The 20,665-nt window shown below is 45.9% G+C and overlaps 1 protein-coding gene across 2 annotated transcripts in view; it reads right to left on the bottom strand.

The window, feature by feature from the left end:
* The window catches only part of plcl1 (phospholipase C like 1), a 371,203-nt gene that overhangs the window by 7,330 nt on the left and 343,208 nt on the right, over positions 1–20,665 (bottom strand). For both annotated transcript variants that reach the window (XR_010963452.1, XM_067987799.1), the window contains exons 4-5: positions 9,160–9,235; positions 4,406–4,515 (exon numbers count right to left, since the gene is read on the bottom strand). Coding sequence is in view for 1 of the 2 variants with exons in the window: in XM_067987799.1 (XP_067843900.1) it covers positions 4,406–4,515; positions 9,160–9,235 (186 nt within the window). In the remaining variant the exon portion in view is untranslated. The remainder of the gene's footprint in view (positions 1–4,405; positions 4,516–9,159; positions 9,236–20,665) is intronic.

Below are 20,665 nucleotides of genomic sequence, written 5' to 3'. Positions count from 1 at the left end.
CATAAACTGATGTTTCTGGCTTTCTGTCAGTAATTTGTTTTGTGCTCATGAAGGTCAGGGAGGTTTAGTGCTGGGGAATAGAACAATTTCCATTTCAGCCACTCAGTGTTAACAACAAGCACCGTCAGGGCAAGTAAAGCACCGGCAGATGCAAAGTAAAGTTCTCTTTTCTCTGCCACAATAGTATGCCTCAGGCCTCTCCTCAGAAGAGCAACTCCACCAGTATGTCACTTTTCCACTTCCCACACCAACCATCCTTAGGCCTGTCTGAGTGACATTGTCAATTAGTGCCAAATTAGAGCCAGTTTTGTGCTGTAGATTCATGCCCACTAGGAGCTGGATTCAGACTGTTCAAACATAGGACACTTACAGGTAGCGGACAGATGAGATTTCTTTTTAAGTATGTATGTGTGTGTAGTGTGTGTAATATATTATTTGTACATTAGAAATAATGGGCTCCATTTTAGCAACCGCTATCAGGTGCGTTCCTGGCGGGAGGGGGGGGGGGGGGCTCCGAAAATCGGGGAATCCCGGAGCGGGTCGGGAGCCCAGCTCCAACCCGCCCACTTCCGCATTCCCCACAGACGTGCCGACGTGCGCACGCAGCCCCCGCACGTGGGACTCCCACAGACAATTAAAGCCGGCGGGGTGTCACTTAACAATATTTATCTAGCTATTTCAGGTCATTAACAGACCTGATTAACGAGATATTTTAGGAGGGTTGGGATTTTACATACAAATGGGACTGTTTCCCGTACTGGGGGAAACACTCCCAGTTGAAATGGACGTGTTGCAGCTGTCAGCCTTTGGCAGCTGCAAAGGTCCATTTGACAGGTGGCGGGGGGAGACCCTCACCCATTGCAGGAGGCCACTCTGTCACTTGGGACAAAGTTTGGCCTCCACCACCCTCCTCTTGACAAGAAAATTCACCAACTTGCACACTTACCCAGGGGTCCAGAGACATGTACCTACCTTGCGGACCCCCTCAGATGTACATCTTCCGGATGGGGGCCGCCGTAGCTGCAGTCATGACCTCCTCAGAGGGCGAACAGCATCACCAGCCTCGCCGTCCACCTCTGACACGTGGAGCTCCACAACACAGTGCTGTGACACATCCACCTGCACAGCAGGAGGGAGGGCAACCGCAGAGAGAGATGTGTCGCAGGGGGCACTACCCTCGCCACAGGGTCTACAGACCGAGGCTCAGCTTCCTGGACCTCTCTGAGCGGCAGTGCACACGGAAGCTCAGAGTCACTCGACATGTAGTCGTGGACATCTGCAGCCTCCTTCATGCCGAGCTGCTCCCGGCTGGCCCGAGCACCATCTTCTTACCTGTCGCTGTCAAAGTCACCACTGCCCTCAACAACCTCTCCTCCGCATCCTTCCAGGGTGCCACCGGGGACATCGCCGATGTCTCTCAGTCGTCTGCACAAAAGAGCCCTGCAAATACACCTACACCCACTCTGCAGTGACACAATGGGTGGCATCAGTTGTGGGTCTTCATTGTGATCCTCAGGAAAGGGCATGATTGCACAAACCAGACAAGATTCGCAAAGACGTGGCAGTAGTGGTGCCAATATAATATGTGATATGAGTTGGTCAGAAATCAATAGAAGTAAAAACCATGACAAACCCTCAAACACCCTTGTGCATCCCCTTCATGCTCACAACGTTTGCCTTACGCTTCCTACTGCACATATGTGATGCAGCACAGGTAGTGGCAGGTTGAGTGCGGCTGACCGTGAAAGAGATGCATGAGAGGGTGAGTATGAGATAGAGCCATGAGATTGTATGAGGATTGGGTTGAGTGGTAGTGGCGGGATGAGTACTGGCGAGGTGAGTAAGTGCAGGTAAGAGATGAGGATGAGGTTTGAGTGGGTGTGAGGGGTGATGTGACAGAGTAAAGTTGGCAGTGCAGAAGGAGATGTGGGGTGGGGGCGGTGATGTGGCAGATGGAGTGTAGGAGAATGAGTAAGTGTACTCACTTTGGCTGACCTACTTGGGTCATTGAAGCGCCTCCTGCACTGTATGCAGGTGGGCGATATGTTGGTGGTGCAGGTGACCTCCTCTGCCACCTCGAGCCAGGCCTTCCTGGTGGCAAAGGCAGGTCGCTTCCTCCCGCCCGCCGGGGGGAAGATCTCTGTCCTCCGCCTCCTTCTCACCCCATCTAATGATACCTGGAATGAGGCATCATTAAACTGGGAGCAGCCTTCCCTCTGGGCTGCTCCATGCTGTAATTTTTCCTATTTCCTGCAGCATCAGTCAGTGGAGGACTGCCCCTTTAAATAGGGCTCCTCCAGCTGACAGACCTTACTGCACATGCGCAGTCCGCCCGCCGCACAGCTCAGCAGTGGGGAACCTGGAAGACCAGGTAAGTGGATCCAATTAGGCTGCGGGGCAGACTGATTTCGCCGGGCGCGTTACCCACAAGCCCCCCCACCACGAACTCGCAGCCCTGGCAATATCGAGCCCAATATCACATATAGTTGTGGCCCTTGACCAAAATTGAGTGAGTGCCTCTGCATTAAATGTTTATTGTAAATTAAAATCTGTTCATTGATTTTCACTCTTTGAGGTGATTTTTTTACTGGGCTATTTCTCAATCTCTCTCCCTCTCTCATACCGCTATATTCTCACAGGCCAATAAGCTCTGCATTCAATTATATGTAATGTATACACTTAAATTGTGTTTTCCATAAATCCTTTCAGAGCTTCACTCTCAGAATGCTTTATATTATTCTTGCTTGACATGGGAACTGGATTCTTCTCTGGGTGTATCACTCATACAACTACTTTTCTTCCTCACTTAATACTGAAATAGCCATAAAATTCACTTTTGAACCTGAATCCCTTGTTCCTGCCATCTCCATAAACTGCATGTTTATATATAGATGGCTTCAACAGCAGGTTCAGGAAACATGGTGGCTATCTCTCCTCCCTGTCCCTTCCCTTCTATGACCAATAAGCACCTCTGTGTGACTGGCTGAATAGATGTGTAGTTTAATTTTTTTTTTAAATCATTGTACTTGCACAGGCAGTCTAGTGTGTACACATGTACAGCTGTTCAGGGGTGCAAACAGACCATTGCTGGGAGTGAACAGCCGAAGAAAGCAGGAGCTTTGGTTATTGGTGCACAGAATTTGGAAGTGGTCAGAAAATTCCTCAGGGATAAGTCTAGAAAGTTTTGTTTTTCAAAGGAGCAATGATTTGGAAAATTATCACACAGACCCAAAGGGGGTCGTTTTAATCTAACGTGATTGGATCTGCGGCCTGTTTTACAACCCAACCGATTTTACTTTTGCACATACTACGGGCATGATTTTATCGGGGTGGGGGGGCGGGGCGGGGGGGACTTCCTGATGGGAAACCTGGAAGTACGGGTTTCCCAGACGTCCTTACGATTTTGATGTAAGGACGTCTTTCTTTTTGTACGTTTCCCGCCCGATAGGCCAGCCTAATTGACAGGCTGGTCTCAGTCGGATGGGAGAAGAGGAAGGAAGAGGATGTGAAAAGGTAAGTGTTAGATTGTGGGGGGGGGGGGTGGGGGAGATTCGAGGTTCATCGCAGAGGGGGCTCAGACATTGGCAGTCATTGGGGCGGGGGGGGGGAGTTGGAGATCACCGGAGGGGTCAGTCATCAGGGGCTGTCACTCGTTGGGATTGAGGTTCAGCCATCGGAGCGGGGTCGGAGATCGTGGGGGGGTGGGGGGGGGAGGTCGATCGTGGGGGGGGGAGGTCGATCGTGTTTGTAGGGTCACTGCAGGTAGGCTTGTTGGGCCTGGAGGAAGCAATCCTGCTCCTCTGGGCCCACAAGCTGTGCTGTAAAGGCACTTACCTGCAGTTTCGGGTTTTCTCGCCTCCTCTCATGTGGCATGAAGGAGAAGTCCTGGGAATCCTAGCCCCCAGGGGTTAAAAGCAAAAAAACTGCCAAATGGGGGTCCGCAGCCTCTTTGAAAGCTTCCAGTGATCAACCCGCCTTCTGAGAGCGGGTTGATTGCCCACCCCTCGTCCTGCCTCTGTTAAAACCGCAAGTGGGGGGTTGGGGGCGGGATTTGATTTTTAAAATTTTTACTGCCCCCCGCCTGCCCCCAACCCACCCGTACTTCCCATTTAAAATCATGTCCTAGATTTTTTCTTAGACATTTCATCATGGAAGGAAAAAAGGAAAATATATAAATATATGCTGGCCTCTCTTCTGCTCTGTAATTTTTTCCCCCTTCATCCCTCTTGCCGGCCTAGTTATTTAGTACAATTTTATCTCTGTGCAAAATTCTAAATTACAATTAGACCCAACCATTTGTGAACCCTTCAGATATTCTCCTTGAAAAGGTCAAATTTTCAGTTTGTCTCGTTTTAGTAAAGACTACGGAGGATATTCACAACAGTTTACCTAGTTATTACTGTACCTTCAATACGGTGATATTCCACGCAAAGCTTTCAATCGCTTTACTTAACTTTCTTCCCTTTAAACCCTCCTTTGCTCCTAAATTGTGAAGTTCCTTATGAAATTCAAGTCCTGTTCAAGATATTGGAACATAAAAACAAGTTAGTGGCGCACATGTGTTTATTTCTATACAGTACAAATCTTTATTGCTTTTATGTAGTTGATAGGAGTACTATCAAAAGAATTAAAAATTAAAATGAAAGAACTATCATTTGCAGGCCACTATTAAATGATAATTCCATCATTAAATAATTACACAAGGGCATTAATTTCCTGTCTTATACTTCAGTTTATACAGTGCAGCGTACATTAGATGTAGAGCAAAGCTTTATACTTTATTCTAACAATGTGCTAAGTTGTAACGTTGGTAGAATCCCCATCCTCTACGACTTCCATTTACAACACTGGCAATTTCTTTGGGTCCTCAGTGTTAAATTAGGGGTAATTTTTGTGCTGTTAGTTCATGCTCACAAGAAACTCAATTGAGACAGCGCAAACTCATTTCATATAGGGGCGTTATTACCAGGAGAACAGACTTTCATTACATCAGTCTGGCTTGGATTTGCACCCAGAACCTCAGAAGTCCAAGGATAGTGTGCTAACCCCACTACACTACCCAACCTCCCGAAGTACACCATTTTCATTCCCGTTTTGTATGTTACTGTCTTCTATCTGCTTAGGTTTCCCTTCAACGTGGGCTATTCTCTGACTGAGAGGAAGGACAGAGATGCAACCTCCTCTTTGACCTGTGGCTATGTCATTCTTATGCAGACCATGAGAAGAATGCCATGGGTTAACTCACAGTTTGCATCTTCTCATATTGGCCCATTGAGATCATAAACTGAACATGCTGCAAATCACAAGCAGCATTGATATGCTCAATCCATCACACAGATCACCTATCTAATCAGATTACCTGCCTGATAAGCATATTGGCAAGTTACATAGTGCAGATGTGGGGATTTCAATCAGGCTGTTCATAGCAGACTGATTCTAATTTATTTGCTGCAGAGTCAGCTTTCAAGGATGAAAGTCTTTACTTTGATTTAACATCAGAATATACAGATTGCACCATTCCAATAGGCAAGATAAATTTAACAGCGTAAATGGAGACAAATAAGTATTGAGATAATGGGGCCAACAATATGATGATGGCGTTGGATTCCCAGAAATTCGGGAGTGGAAGCTCAGCTTTTAGTGCACCCCAATATGGGGAGCAAGCACAAAGGGGCTGGGGGCAAATTTTCCGCTAGACTCATTAGTTCCCCAACATGCGTGTATTTAGTGTATTTAGACGTAGTGTATTTAGACTTCCAGAAGGCATTCGACAAGGTGCCACATAAAAGATTATTACTTAAGATAAAAAATCACGGGATTGGGGGTAATATTCTGGCATGGGTGGAGGATTGGTTATCGAACAGGAAGCAGAGAGTTGGGATAAATGGTTCATTTTCGGACTGGCAACCAGTAACCAGTGGTGTTCCACAGGGGTCGGTGCTGGGTCCCCAACTCTTTACAATCTATATTAACGATTTGGAGGAGGGGACTGAGTGCAACATATCAAAATTTGCAGATGATACAAAGATGGGAGGGAAAGTAGAGAGTGAGGAGGACATAAAAAACCTGCAAGGGGATATAGACAGGCTGGGTGAGTGGGCGGAGATTTGGCAGATGCAATATAATATTGGAAAATGTGAGGTTATGCACTTTGGCAGGAAAAATCAGAGAGCAAGTTATTTTCTTAATGGCGAGAGACTGGAAAGTACTGCAGTACAAAGGGATCTGGGGGTCCTAGTGCAAGAAAATCAAAAAGTTGGTATGCAGGTGCAGCAGGTGATCAAGAAAGCCAACGGAATGTTGGCTTTTATTGCTAGGGGGATAGAATATAAAAACAAGGAGGTATTGCTGCAGTTATATAAGGTATTGGTGAGACCGCACCTGGAATACTGCATACAGTTTTGGTCTCCATACTTAAGAAAAGACATACTTGCTCTCGAGGCAGTACAAAGAAGGTTCACTCGGTTAATCCTGGGGATGAGGGGGCGGACATATGAGGAGAGGTTGAGTAGATTGGGACTCTACTCATTGGAGTTCAGAAGAATGAGAGGCGATCTTATTGAAACATATAAGATTGTGAAGGGTCTTGATCGGGTGGATGCAGTAAGGATGTTCCCAAAGATGGGTGAAACTAGAACTAGGGGGCATAATCTTAGAATAAGGGGCTGCTCTTTCAAAACTGAGATGAGGAGAAACTTCTTCACTCAGAGGGTGGTAGGTCTGTGGAATTTGCTGCCCCAGGAAGCTGTGGAAGCTACATCATTAGATAAATTTAAAACAGAAATAGACAGTTTCCTAGAAGTAAAGGGAATTAGGGGTTATGGGGAGCGGGCAGGAAATTGGACATGAAGCTGAGTTCGGATCGGTCAATGCCCTGTGGGTGGCGGAGAGGGCCCAGGGGCTATGTGGCCGGGTCCTGCTCCGACTTCTTGTGTTCTTTAGATTTGTGGTTGGGATCAGATCAGCCATGATCTTATTGAATGGCGGAGCAGGCTCGAGGGGCCGATTGGCCTACTCCTGCTCCAATTTCTTATGTTCTTATGTTCTTATGCATTTAAATTAGACGATCGAGCAGTGCTCCAGTTGGAATGACCTGAAGGAGAGATTGCCTTCAAATTTTAAGATATTGGGTCCTCTGGCACCGGTGCCCCATGCTGATGCTCCATGCATTCCCATGCTGGTACCTTCAAACCATGCCACGAAAATTCCTGATGCACAATAGGTAGTTGATGCCTGATAATCTGGCCTTGGCATTCCTGTAAATATGCAGATCCTCATGGAGTCCCTGATCAGCCCCAGCACTGGCAGCTGAATTATTAGTCTCAATAGTTTTTTTCTAAATATTTTACAGATAATAGCCCTGTTATTTACGGGGAGGAGGGGAGGGTGTGGGGAGGGCCGAAAACAGTCAAAGAACCTGGCAAGGCCGGGAAAGTGGGGTTTCAATCGGTCTTGGTGGCAGGACTTCATTATCATTTATTTGAACTGTTTCCCACCCGGCACCTGGCCAAATGGACAGCCTGGCTGGCGGCTGGAGGCCGCAGCTGGGGACCCCTGGGGATGGTCCCTGACAATCGGGAAGGGAGAAGGTTGGACATCGCCACTCGGGGGGGGGGGGGGCGGGCGGGCGGGAGAGGAGATCGTACATCGCTGCAGGGGGTGGGAGGAGGTTGTGGAGGTAGCAGCTCCCGCCTCCCTTTCACTGCCGGGTTTACCGACCCCTGGGAAACCCGTGCAGCAGCAGTCAATTTTAAATCGGGCTCCCAATTGCACTGTGGGAGTCCGATTTAAATATGTTGATGAAGTGTCCTGTCTCTTCCTGGCAGGACACTTGGACGCCTCGATATCCGCCTCTGTAAAAAAGCAGGTGGGCGCGTGCGCGTGTTGGGGACACGTTTCCTATATTTAAGTCTTTAACCCTCCACCTGACCCTTGCCCGCCCGTCGTGGTCGGGGGGGAGGGGTTTAATATCGAGCCCAATGTTTCAGTAAATTAAATACTGCAAGGTGGTGCTAACATACCAGACTCAATGAATGATTCGTGAATCAGGATGTCCCAAAGCGCTTTACAGCCAATGAAGTACTTTTGAACTATAGTCACTGTTGTAATGTGGGAAACACGGCAGCCAATTTGCGCACAGCAAGGTCCCACAAACAGCAATGTGATAATGACCAGATAATCGGTTTTAATGATGTTGGTTGAGGGATAAATATTGGTCAGTGACAATACATATGTAGGGTAAAGCAACCCAATTCAGAAAGTATCCAATCTACCATTCTGGAAGTCCCTTCCAATTCTTAATATAAACCAGAAGTGATGAACTGACAAACACAATGACCAATGAGTACTTTGTTAGCAAAGCTTCAGGCATGATGATTACATGAAAGCTGCCATCCTTACACTGCTGTACTTGGCTGGGATTTTGTTAAATTTTGTTAAATTGTTAAATTTTGTTAAATCCCAGCCAAGATTTGTAATTACTAATGCAGTAGTTGGTACAAAAGAGTGAAGTATGACAAAGAGTTGGTTCCAAAAGCAATTTTTGTGTTTAGGGTCCTATTTACAACAACAACAACTTGCATTTATATAGCGCCTTTAACATAGTACAATGACCCAAGGTGCTTCACAGCAGCATTATCAAACAACATTTGACGCCGAGCCACATAAAAAGATATTAGGACAGGTGACCAAAAGCTTGGTCAAAGAGGTAGGTTTTAAGGAGTGTCTTGAAGGAGGAGGAGCTGAAAGCACGGCCACCAATGGTGAAGTAATGAAAATCGGAGATGCGCAAGAAGCCAGAAATGGGGGAGCGCAGAGATCTCGGGCGGTTTAGGGCTGGAGGAGGTTACAGGGATAGGGAGAGGTGAGGCCATGGAGGGATTTGAAAACAAGGATAAGAATTTTAAAATCTAAGTGCTCCCGGACTGGGAGACAATGTAGCACAGGTGCGAGTTAGGATATGGGCGCAGAGTTTTGGATGAGCTCAAGTCTACTGTGGGTGAAAGGAATGCTCCTTCGATGTCTTCATTAAAAAAAAACAGCAACTTAAAGGGTATAAATTCTTAAATACTATGTTCAAAGACATGCCTTTGCAGTAGTGTACTGCAGGACACATTGTGGAATGTAGAGGAACTGTGATAGTCAAGAGAATTCATCTACCTGTCTTCTGACACTGGATGATCTTGTCATGTATAGTATCTGCCGAATCAATCAGGTACCTCGTCTCCTGTATCACCTGTGAACAAAATACAAATGATGAAAACACAAATGAAGAGCAGTGCACTTCATTATATACAGCACTGCTCTGTTACTCAACGTAATCACACTCAATCTAAGTAATCTCAACTTAAAACTGCCTCTCAGTGTGAAATAGAAACTTTCCATCACCCAGAGCTCTGTAGTTACAACAATATTTCTAGTGCATTTTCTCCTTGAATGACTGGATTGTTTACCTTGGAAAATTTGTTAAAATTCAGTAGAAATCTCTCTCACCCCCCCCTCTCCTCGACCTCCAACATGGAACCAATTGATACAAAAAAGTGCTGCTACTGGTATCCAAACTGAACACCTAATGCATTCCTGCATATTTCCAACAGAATGGTTATAATAATGGGTATAATCAGCAATCTTTTGATTTACTACCAACCTCCACACTTTCAATACAATACACAGTTCAAATCGCCCCGACAATTTTTATTTGGTGTTTGCAGAGTTTGTTTAAATTTTGTTGTGACTTAACTGGAACATTTCCTGAAGTCAAAGCTGTCAGAGGTGGGCACTCTAGATGCACCACACTACTTTGAAAAAGTTCCTGAAAGGAATCTTGAGCAGAGATCTTATAACCGGCAAATGTGCGGACATTTTATGGATGGCAATCAGAAATACATCACATCACACAGAAGTGTGTTTAAAATAATTGTTTTGTTAAAGCATTACTGCCACTGCCACTTGCTGTCTCCTGTTATGCGCCACCTTCTTCTGCAAGAAAGCGGGACGTGTGTCTGGGTGATGTGCCTGTCATGGTTGAATAGCTGCCAGTGTGTGTGGCCTGTGAGTTATGGATGGGCGGCTTGCAACAGTGGTAATGTGTAAGGGTGGGAGGAAGCATCTGATTGGAAGAATTGAGTACTGATGCAAAGAGTTTGTTGGTATGTGGGTGATGGGGGTGTAGTGTGTGGAGCAGTGGATGTGGCTAGTGGTGTAATTGGTAGGAGACGCCTCTTGACAGCTGACCTCACTCACCTTGACCGCTTGTGTCAAAGCACTGAACTTCTTCCTGCAATGCATCCATGTTCGTGGTGCTGTGTGCCTGGCATTGACTTCGTCCCCTGCTGCCTCCCACTGCCTTTTGGCCATGTGTCTGGAGGGCCACTTGCCCTCCCCCGCGGATATAGGATGTCCCTCCTTCTGTCCACCTGTAGTGCATCAGCAGAGAAACTTGGTGCACGCACTCTCGCAGGCCTGGTACCAACTCAGATTGGCAGATTGGTGAGGTCTGACATGCAGATTGGAGGATGTGGGATTTAGTAGTACGCAACCTTTATTCAATGTTTAATGTAACTCATCAGTGTGTAAACATAGGGACGGGACCTGCATCTGTATTTTACGCGTGCGATGCCTGATCTCCGTTCAGACTCTGTGCAGACAGCAGACAGTTATTTTTAGCGAATAACAGGTACTGGCTACCTTTAAGAGATCTGAAGAGACATCCTCCCTTTAAGAGACTGGGGCTCCCCCTGCTGGTGGAAAGTGCAAATTGCATTGAATCGACATGCAACGCCTGGATTTCAACGCAGATTGATCGTGTGTACTGAGGTCGGACGAAGTTCTTGTCCTGCCTGCACAGGGGCCATTGGGCGTGGGTTAATAGTGGATCACGCTACCTACGCCCAATAATAGGCCCCATCGAATTTTTTTCCCCCTTGATTCCTCTTCATCCTCAGTAAAATAGAAAATCCTTTGAAACTCCTTCCTTATTTCAATCTGAGCAACATAATTGCACTGTCCTGATCTGACACAGTTTACATTCGGTGAATTAAACCAGTAGTAATGTCCAGTAAAGGGTGGCACAGTACAATTGCTCAGGAGAAACTTTTCATTAAGTAATAAATGGACCATTGTATGTATGTATAATACGTAAAACAAATACATCAACAGTAAATTATATTCAACTTGTTAATTTAGATTTTTCAAATAGTGGCTAAATTGTATCCCAAGGTTTTAATGTATGATAAAAGGGATTTATTTGATATTTTTGGCAGGACTAATACTTTAGGTTGTCATTAAATGTAATCGAAAACTAAAGCTGCTTGCAACATTTAATCCCCAAGCTTTACATTTGTCTGGCACTTTGTAGAACATGAATTCATGTATTTATTTTTCCACAAGAATACCACATGATTAAATTAGAAAGCCAAATTATTAGAAGGGAAGATAGGAACAGAATGTTTCACTGCAGTCAGAATTCTTCCAAAAAGAAAATCAAAACATCTTTTCCAAAAAAGGTAAGAAAGTACAGTTGCTGTGATTTTTTTTCTCTTTTCCTGAAGTTACTGACTGGAATACACATCCAGAGGCAGCAGCTGCTCTCCAATACCTTGTCACAGTGACCATTCTTCATGTGAGAGCCTGGACATTTGGGGGATGAAATTCCTAGGGTCGAAGAGAGCACAATGCTGGCAGTTTGTGTGTGTGTGTGTGTGGGCAGGGAGGGGCGAGCTGGACTTTAGGGCAGGACTCAGATCAGCCATTTGGATTACATCCCAAATTCTGCCAAAAGTGAGGGCAGGAGGAAGAAACGCCCACTCTTTAAACAGTCCAGACATGCAAGTGACGGATTTAGAACCAGACGACATCACCCATCCTAAATTCCATCATATCGCCATCAATTCCGCCCTTCTAATAAGCATCTGTATAAAACAAGCATTATTGCTGGGATCAGCTGATAAAGATTGAAGTGTTATCTTAAAGGTGAATTGCTGATTGAACGAAACATTCTTTTTGTCAATAATTTTGCTTTAGGCTGCATCTTTTTGGGAATTTTTCTTTCCCCTGTTCATCAGAAGTCATCAGCTTCATATTTTGGTCCTCGTGCGGATGACTGTTTTGCTGGGGAATTTTGGTTAACATCTCTGAAGGCTGCAATTTCGGCTTCCGACATGGTGATTCCATTATGCATGATTTATCTCTCCAAATTGTTATCCTAACTCACACTCAGCGTTCAAAATCTGAAGGGAAATAATAGTACCTTTAAGGATGGACGTGAGGGATGAAGCTTTAAAGGGCAAATATGCATGACAAAATGTGTGGGAAGGTTAAGTGGAGGGCTCCACATGAGAGACAAACTGAAGCATGGATCAAAATGTGTACTGTGAAACCCCACGGGCAGTGATGGAACTCTGAGGGCAAGGAATGAAGCCTCATCTCTGAGAATCTCACCAAGCAGTCATGGCACTTCGTTGGCATGTCACTTAGCTTTGCTCATTAAACTTCTTCCGACATTGTTGGGGGGGTCCTGAGGGTTATGGAGGTATCACCAACTGCCACTGCACTTCCTTCCTTATCACAGAGGCAGCTGAATTGGCAAGTTTCTTGCCACCCACCCAGAAAATAGGTTTGCTTTAACTCAGCCAACAGTGCCTCCACATAACTTTCTGTGAAGGTGTCTGACGTTCTTCTAGCTCCTTTCACTGGTTCCAATTCTGGTTCCTCTCCATTAACCTAACACATAAGGAAGATGAAGGCCTGCAAATCCCACTTTGAGCCTTAGACTCTGCCTTACTATACAACCCCCCCCAACACCGCCCCCCACCCTACCAAAACTTTCCTGGCCTCTAAGAACGCAACTCTCTCATTGCTGGTGGGAATGTTCAGCAACATTCAAAAATTAGGTGACGCATGGAACAGGCCACATAAGAGCAAGAATTTCATATTGGTAGAGAATCCGGTCATTGGAGAGGGGAAGTAAGAACTGGCTGGACTAACTCTGGAAAAGTGCACCTCTTGTTTGCTGACAATAAAGTGCCTGATATGGAGAAATCTGCAGAGCGAACCATTCCATCTTGTGACTGAAAGAGGATGCACAATGACAGAAGATATCAGTGCAGGCTGAAAGGAATAAAACAAAAACAAAGTCCTCTGAATATTTTCCCTTACATCGCCTAAGTTTATGCACCATGCAGCGAGTTCTTAATCTCAACTGAGTTCCCCAGGCAAGACACTGGAAGATGAGGCATGTACACAGAGGCAGGAAGTGAAAATGCAGCCCATGAGCTCTTTTAATTTGGCCGACAAATCTCCTGCCAGCTCCATTCTTCTTTGCATGTTTGTACATAAAGTCTAATTAGTAACACTGGGAACTTGCTAAGTATGGCCTAGGGTTTGCTGCCCTTTTCAGATCCTTTTCTATTGGACATACTGAAATTTGTAGCAGTCTATTCTCATGGGCGTGTGTATTTCAGTGGCACTGGCCCAGCTGACCCGTGTGATATAATCCTCTCTGTGACTGAGGCCAGGATTTTGACTCGGAGTCAGGAAGGGGTTGGGTGGGGGGGGGGGGGGGGGCGGGGTCGAATCGCGGACGGAAAACCCGGAAGTATGGATTTCCTGGACGTCCTTACAATTTTGACGTAAGGATGTCTTTTTTTTGGTCGGTTTCCTGTCCGACAGGCCGGCTGGCTTCTGTCGGATGGGAGCAGAGCAAGAAAGAGGACATGGAAAGGTAAGTCTTCAGGTAAGTCTTAGATTGTATGGATGTGGGGGGTGGGGTGGGGGGGGGGTGAATGGGGGCACCAAGGCATGGGGGCTTTGATGGGCATGGGGGGTCAGTCATCGGGGGGGAGGGTGAGTCACTGGGGGAGTCAGTCGTTGGGGGGAGGGATCGGGTGACAGTCACCGGGGGGGGGGGTTGTCAGGATTGGGGGGGGGGGGGGTCATGATCGGTGGAGGGGGGGTTGCGATAGTTTGGGGGGGGGGACAGTCCGCGATCATTGCGGGGGGGTGGGGGGGGGGGTAGGCTTGTTGGGCCTGGGGAAAGCATGCCTGCTCCTCCGGGCCCACAAGCAGTGCTACAAAGGAACTTAGCTGCAGTTTCAGGCCTTCTCGCTTCCTCGGCGTGAAAGCCCGGAAATCCTGGCCCCCAGGGGTTGCAATTGCAAAAGTTTTCAAAATGGAGGTCCATGGCCTCCTTGTCAGGTTTTAATGACCAACCCGCCCCTCCTGGGAGCCCACCCCTCGTCCCGCCCCAGTGAAAATCAGAAATGGGCAGGTTGGAGGCGGATCTGAAATTGTTGCAATTTTCAATGCCCCCCCACCCCGCCCCCAGCCCACCCGTTTTTCAGAGTTTAAATCCTGCCCTGTATGTCTGCCAGCTAATGCAGGCCCACAGTGCTGCACAAGTAGGTTCTGCTCTCCTCCTCCTCCTCCTTCATCATCTCCTTCTTCTAACAGCAGTGACAATAATGGAGTAGTTTTTGCCTTGTGATGGTACCACTGAGTGTAAAGGTGATTTAAACTTCAGCTTTTTAAACTTCCTAGGCCTGCAAGATTGGAAAAGATTGTTCTCTGATTGGTGGATGTTGGCTAATGGGGAAGAAGCCTTTTTGCGCCAATTAGAATCATAGAATCGTAGAAAGGTTACAGCATGGAAGGAGGACATTCGGCCCATTGAGTCCGAGCTGGCTCTGTACAAGCACAATCCAGCTAGTCCCACTCCCCCGTCCTATCCCCGTAGGAACCAGTCTTTACCAATCCTTCAGCTGAAGAAACATGAGAGCAGAAAAGTCAAAGTTGTCATGCTTTGGAGGAGGGTATTGATGTGGAGGGTCAGGGGAGGGAGTTTTGGGGTGTAAGGGGAGACTTGCTTTTTTGTTTATGCGGGCACTCACTTTTTTCTGTATAAAATACTTACATTTTTGTGTCTGGGAGGGGGTCTAGTTTTCTATCCGCTTGCTTGGTCTCACTTTTTGTGTGTATGGGGATATCGTGTGTATAAACGGTCTTGCCTTTTTTTGTATGGGGTCTCATTCTTGGTGTTTATTGTGGGGGGGGGGGTCCCACAGTTTTGGGGATTAGGTACTCAATTGTATATGTTTATGGGGATCTCACTTTTGGGGATCTTGGTTTTTCTATGTATGGGAGGGTGGGGGAGTTGCATCTTTTGTTGGGAGGTCTTGTATTTTTGTGTATGGGGGCTTGTATTTCAGTATAATTAAATGCAATCCACTCACTTGCTTTGATGCGTGTATTGAGCACTCGGCTGCAAAAGTTTGGAAATTACTGTCCGAGCACAAAGACAGAAGTAAAGTGGTAGCTAAATACCCCATCCAGTTTTTAAGGAAGAACTGAAGGGTGGCGGAATAATTGTAAAATGCTGAATAAAATAAAGCTAAAGTTAAAGACTGGTCTGATGTTCCAGATATCACTAGAATGATACTGGGGCTAAAAGGATTAAATTATGAGGACAGATTGCATAGACTAAGCTTGTATTCCCTTGAGTATAGAAGATTAAGGGGTGATACAATTGAGGTATTTAAGTTGATTAAAGGAGTTGATGGGGCAGATAAAGAGAAACTATTTCCTCTGGTGGGGGTGTCCAGAACAAGGGGGCATAACCTTAAAATTAGAGCCAGGCTGTTCAGGGGTGATGTCAGGAAGCACTTCTTCACACAAAGAGTAGCGGAAATCTGCAACTCTCTCCCCAAAAAGCTGTTGAGGCTGGGGGTCAATTGAAAATTTCAAAACTGAGATTGATAGATTTTTGTTAGGTAAGGGTATTAAGGGTTTCAGAACCAAGGCAGTAGATGGAAATTAAAATACAGATCAGCCATGATCTAATTGAATGGCGGAACAGGCTCGAGGGGCTAAATGTTCTACTCCCGTTCCTATGTTCCGAGCCCTTCCATAAATGGTGAGTGCACAGGATGAGCCCTCCACCAGTTTGCCTGTTCCAGTGCAGAGAGAGAGCTGCTGCACTGAGTCCAAGTGAACTGATTCCGATAGTTCAGAATCACAACTACAGAATCGGAAAGGCAGATCATTTCCAAATCTTGTTGTAAACAGTCAGTGTTGAAAGTTTTCTTGCGATCATGTGCATGTCAATTGGTTCTTTCTGCAAGACCTGGGCCTTCAATCTGTCCTGTTCAAAAATTGAGCCATTGGCTTGAAAGCAGACAAGTACGTTTGCCAAACTCTCCGCTATCAGACTTGGAGAGTGCACGTCAGGTTTAAAATCCAACTGAAAACAGTGAATGTCGTTAGATTCTGAGAAACGCAAGTGATACAGACATGAGAATCCAGCTTATTAAAAGCCTCTTTATCAATAATGTTAGAAATCTATTACTAGTTGAACCTTGGGGATATATTGCTTTTACAGCAACAGGATAAAAATCCAACAGAGCATGAACATATCAATATCAATAATGTTTAACAGCTATCGTTTTTCTGGGTTAGTGAATAAGAAGCACACCTTTTTGTTTTCAAATTAAAATGAATCGATACTGGATCTGTTCAGGTCTGGTCATGTAGCTAAGTGATAGAGTATTATAAACCGCACCCAAAATCAACAGTAAAGCTTCTCAGTAAAGCTTCTCACATTACTGAGAAGCTTTATTCTAATAGATGTAATCATTAGTGTCAACAACCACAATCCATCTCACAGTCATCAATATTAAGAGCATGAAAATTGGGCTTTTTAAAAAAATACAGAACAGAGTTACATTTACATTTTCTATCACCACCTCAAAAATGCAGCTTTTGAATTTAGCATTCACTTTTTCTTCAAGTCACATCATTAATAGGAGTAAACCTAGCTTAACTGCTCTAAAAACGTTTATCTTTTCTTCCCCCATCTTTTACTAGCACTTTTTCCACTATCCACCTCTCCTTAAAGGCGTTAGCTTCTTTCTGGAGTATGTTTCCACAGGTACTGGGTACACTCCTGTACCTTGCCCAATTGGTCCCAAATGGTCATTCATCATGTTTGAGCCAAGACAAGTGAATGTGAGCAGGCTATTCAATCACACTGTCGGCCCCAAATCTGTCCTCACCTGATATCTTCGCCGATTTTTCCTCCCTAATCCAGGAGCACTAAAGTCAATTGTAGTTTATGCCACCCTAACTGAGATCAGTTAACCCAGCACAGACAAGGGATTGAACCTGGGACCTTCCTGTATTGTTTGTACTGCTCAGCTACTTATTGGATACAATCACTGAAACTTCAGGGAATGAGGAATGTTCCATCAAAATGACCATCTGTGCCATGGGAGAAGTATTGACATGACCTTTCATTGCATTATTCTGCCATAGCTTTCAGGCAAAACCATATTTCTCTCTTCTACCCACTCAAAATTCATTTCTCTGCATTCCCTCTGCATCACAAGGAGCTCGAGAATGATAAGCAAGAATGAAATTCTGGGCTGGGTTCACCAATCCTTCAATTTTTCATCCTGTTTAGGGTTTTGTCTCTACTTATAACTTGTCCAGAATAGCTTGAAATTACAAAACTCACATGGAAGGCTGTCAGATATGAACACATAGTTTGGCACATCATAGTACAGTGCATTAGTGCGCCAATGCGTGGTACCACCATGTTGTTCACAGGAGACATTTTAGCCTGGAAACACTTATGGATCATGATCCTGGCAATTATGCTGGGATCACACCTGCCGGTGAACTCCACCATCCATCACAGTGAAATTTGTAAGGTCAGGGAGAAGGGCCAGGAGGAGTGGGCCTTTGGAGGGTAAGGGGAGCATCTGCATTGCCCCACCCCAACAAAGAGGCCAGAAACACCAGCCAAAGTTTTCTGGGACAGGGGAGGGGTGGAGAGGTGCTGGATCCCCTCCCCGGAAAGTAAAGGTACTGCTTCCAACACCCACCTGTGTCTGAGAGCTGGGGACGTGCGACCTCTTGACTTAGGGAGTCCCTACCCCTGGCTCCTGCCCGCTTACAATGATGGCCTTGTACGAGTAGGCAGAACTCTGCCACCACCAGGCCATCCTGGAAACTTTGCCCCACAGCTAAAACCCACTGTATGCAGGTCCTGGTGAAGTTTGCGTAATCTTTCCATCAGGCTCCCACTAAAGTTACCGTGGGAGTCCACCGGAACAGCTGAGGAATTTCAGCTCCTTGTACTGTAAGATATCTAAAATATCTAAATCCTCAGCTTTTCATTAAAAGATTGAAGGATTAGCGAGGATAAAGCAAGTACATGCAAATAGTAACTACGTGAAAATTTACCTCGTGGAAATGAAACTCAAGGACAATTGGAAATCCTGTCGCAAAGTTACTTCTATGTTTAAAATAAATTTTATGAAACATTTTTATCAATAGCACAGAGTTGTAATTCAAGCTAGTTCTGAAACAATATAATTTCAAAAGGCAGTGAGTTAGATAACAATCCGATCATTGGTTCGGTGCTGTGGAAGAGCAGAAGGACTTGGGGGAACAGGTTCACAGAACCTTAAAGGCAGCACCTCAGATTGATAAGGCTGTGAAAAAAGCTAATAGAATCCTAGGTTTTATCTCAAGAGGTATAAAATATAAACGCCAAGCAGTATTGAAGAGGCGATATAATACCTTAATGAGACCTGTTAGAGGTCAACATTCAAGATTAGGTTGGATAGGTGGATGGGGGGAAAAGGGGTTGAAGTGATATGGGAACAGGGTGGGTAAATACGATTGGAACTATATGCTCGCTGGAGGGTAAACGCCATGGACCGGTTGGGCCGAATGGCCTGTTCCTGTGTTGTAACTTCTATGTATTACATCTGTCTAGAAATGCACTCACTCCTGTGACAATCAAATATGACGATTCAGGGCCAGCCTGCTAACACAAATGGTTGGCGCTCCACTTCTGATCAAATGGCTGCAAATGCAGATCCAAGAGCAGCCTGCCATTCCAACTTGTTTTTCACAGTTGGGACTGACAGGCAGAGTTCCACATGGAAACAAGATTTATGGGGCTCAATTTTAAAACCGAACTGGGAAGGGGGCGGAGGGGTCAAATTGAGGTCGGGAAGCCCATTAGTACAGGTTTCCCGGACGACCTTAAAATTTTGATGTAAGGGTGTCTTTTATTTTTCTTTGTTGGTTTCCCGTCCGACTGACCGGCCTGATTGACAGGCATGGGTGGGAACGGGGGCATGGTTGGGAACAGGGGCATGGGTGCACATAGGTGGGCATAGGTTGGCACAGGGTCGTGAGTCATGGGGAATGAGATTGGGGGTCAATGACGGGGCGGGGGGGGACAGGATCAGGAGTCGTTGCATGGGTCCGCAATCGTTGAGGGGGAGGGTCGGGGGTCGGAGGATCGGAGTGAGGGGGAGGATTGGGGTCGGGGGCCGGGGGGAGGATCGGGGTCGGGAGGAGGAGGATCGGAGTGGGGGGAGGATTGAGGTCGGGAATCTGCGATTGGCTGGAGGGGGTTCCGTGATTGGGGGTCGGGTGTCCGTGATCGTAGTGGGGGGGTGGGGGGGTCAGTGCAGGTAGGCTTGTTGGGCCTGGGGGATGTACTCCTGCTCCTCCCGGCCCACAAGCTGTGCATTTCTAGGCACCTACCTGTTAGTCTTGAGTCTTCTCGCCTCCTTTCAAGAGGCGTAAAACAGAAGGCCCAGGAATCCCGGCCCCACGGGGTTGAAATCGGGAAGTCCAGAAAAACAGAGGCCCAAAGCCTCCATGAAAGATTTTAAGGCCCGACTCGCCTCCTGGGAGCAGGTTGGTCGCCCACCTCTCTTCCCGCCCCGGTGAAAACCAGAAATGGCGGGTTGGAGGCGGGTCTGAAATGGTGGCAATTTTCAATGCCCCCCCCCCGCCCCCAACCCACCCGTTTTTCACTTTGAAAATTGAGCCCATGATTTTTTGAGTGGGAGAATGGGGAAAGGAAAGAACATTTTCATTGTGCAACTGGCTTCACACAAGTCACATTGCCAGGCCAATAACTCAGCAATACTGATAGCAGCCATGGAGCAGTCCACAACCTAAACTGCCTTACCTTTCTGGCACGAATACGACAAATAGTAACAAGCTACATGAAAAAGGAAGTAAAAAAAACTTATTAACAGTACAGCTTAGGATATTTAGAAATGTATGTAATTAAAGCTATATAGGCATCCAATCAATACAGTGACTTATTTAAAGATTTAAAAATGAAGACCAACAACAAAAAGAAATACAAACAGAAGAGGCAGGGTAAGGAGATAAAAGCAAAACAGAGGTGGGGAGAGAGATAGAGATATAAATGGATAGAGTGGGACATAAAGAAATGTTGCAAAGTAGGTATGAACAGATTAAACTCTGAACTTTTTTCCAGGCTAATCATAAGTTCCTTCCAAGTGGGTTTAGAGGTTGAACTTCAAATTTAGGTTTCAATGATTACCTGAGAAGCTTTAAAGTAAAATAAAACACTAAAGGAAAAACAAAAATACACAGAAACAACAGGAAAATATTTTTTTAAATGCACATATTAACCACTGGATATTGCATTTTGCATCATCTAGTATTGTTAAAAGCCCCAGTGAGCAGAGACCAGAGTTCCGGTCTCTTAATACTGAGTACTCTTGTCTGATGGGAGTGGAATGGTGACTCCCCATCGTATCAGAGCGAGCTGTGAGTTAGTCTAACGACCTGTCCAAATAAGAAGGGATCTTCATTATGGAAACAACCCAGA

Source organism: Heptranchias perlo, chromosome 7, assembly GCF_035084215.1.
Source record: "Heptranchias perlo isolate sHepPer1 chromosome 7, sHepPer1.hap1, whole genome shotgun sequence".
Lineage (NCBI taxonomy): Eukaryota > Metazoa > Chordata > Chondrichthyes > Hexanchiformes > Hexanchidae > Heptranchias > Heptranchias perlo.
This window is presented reverse-complemented; position numbering and strand designations above follow the sequence as displayed.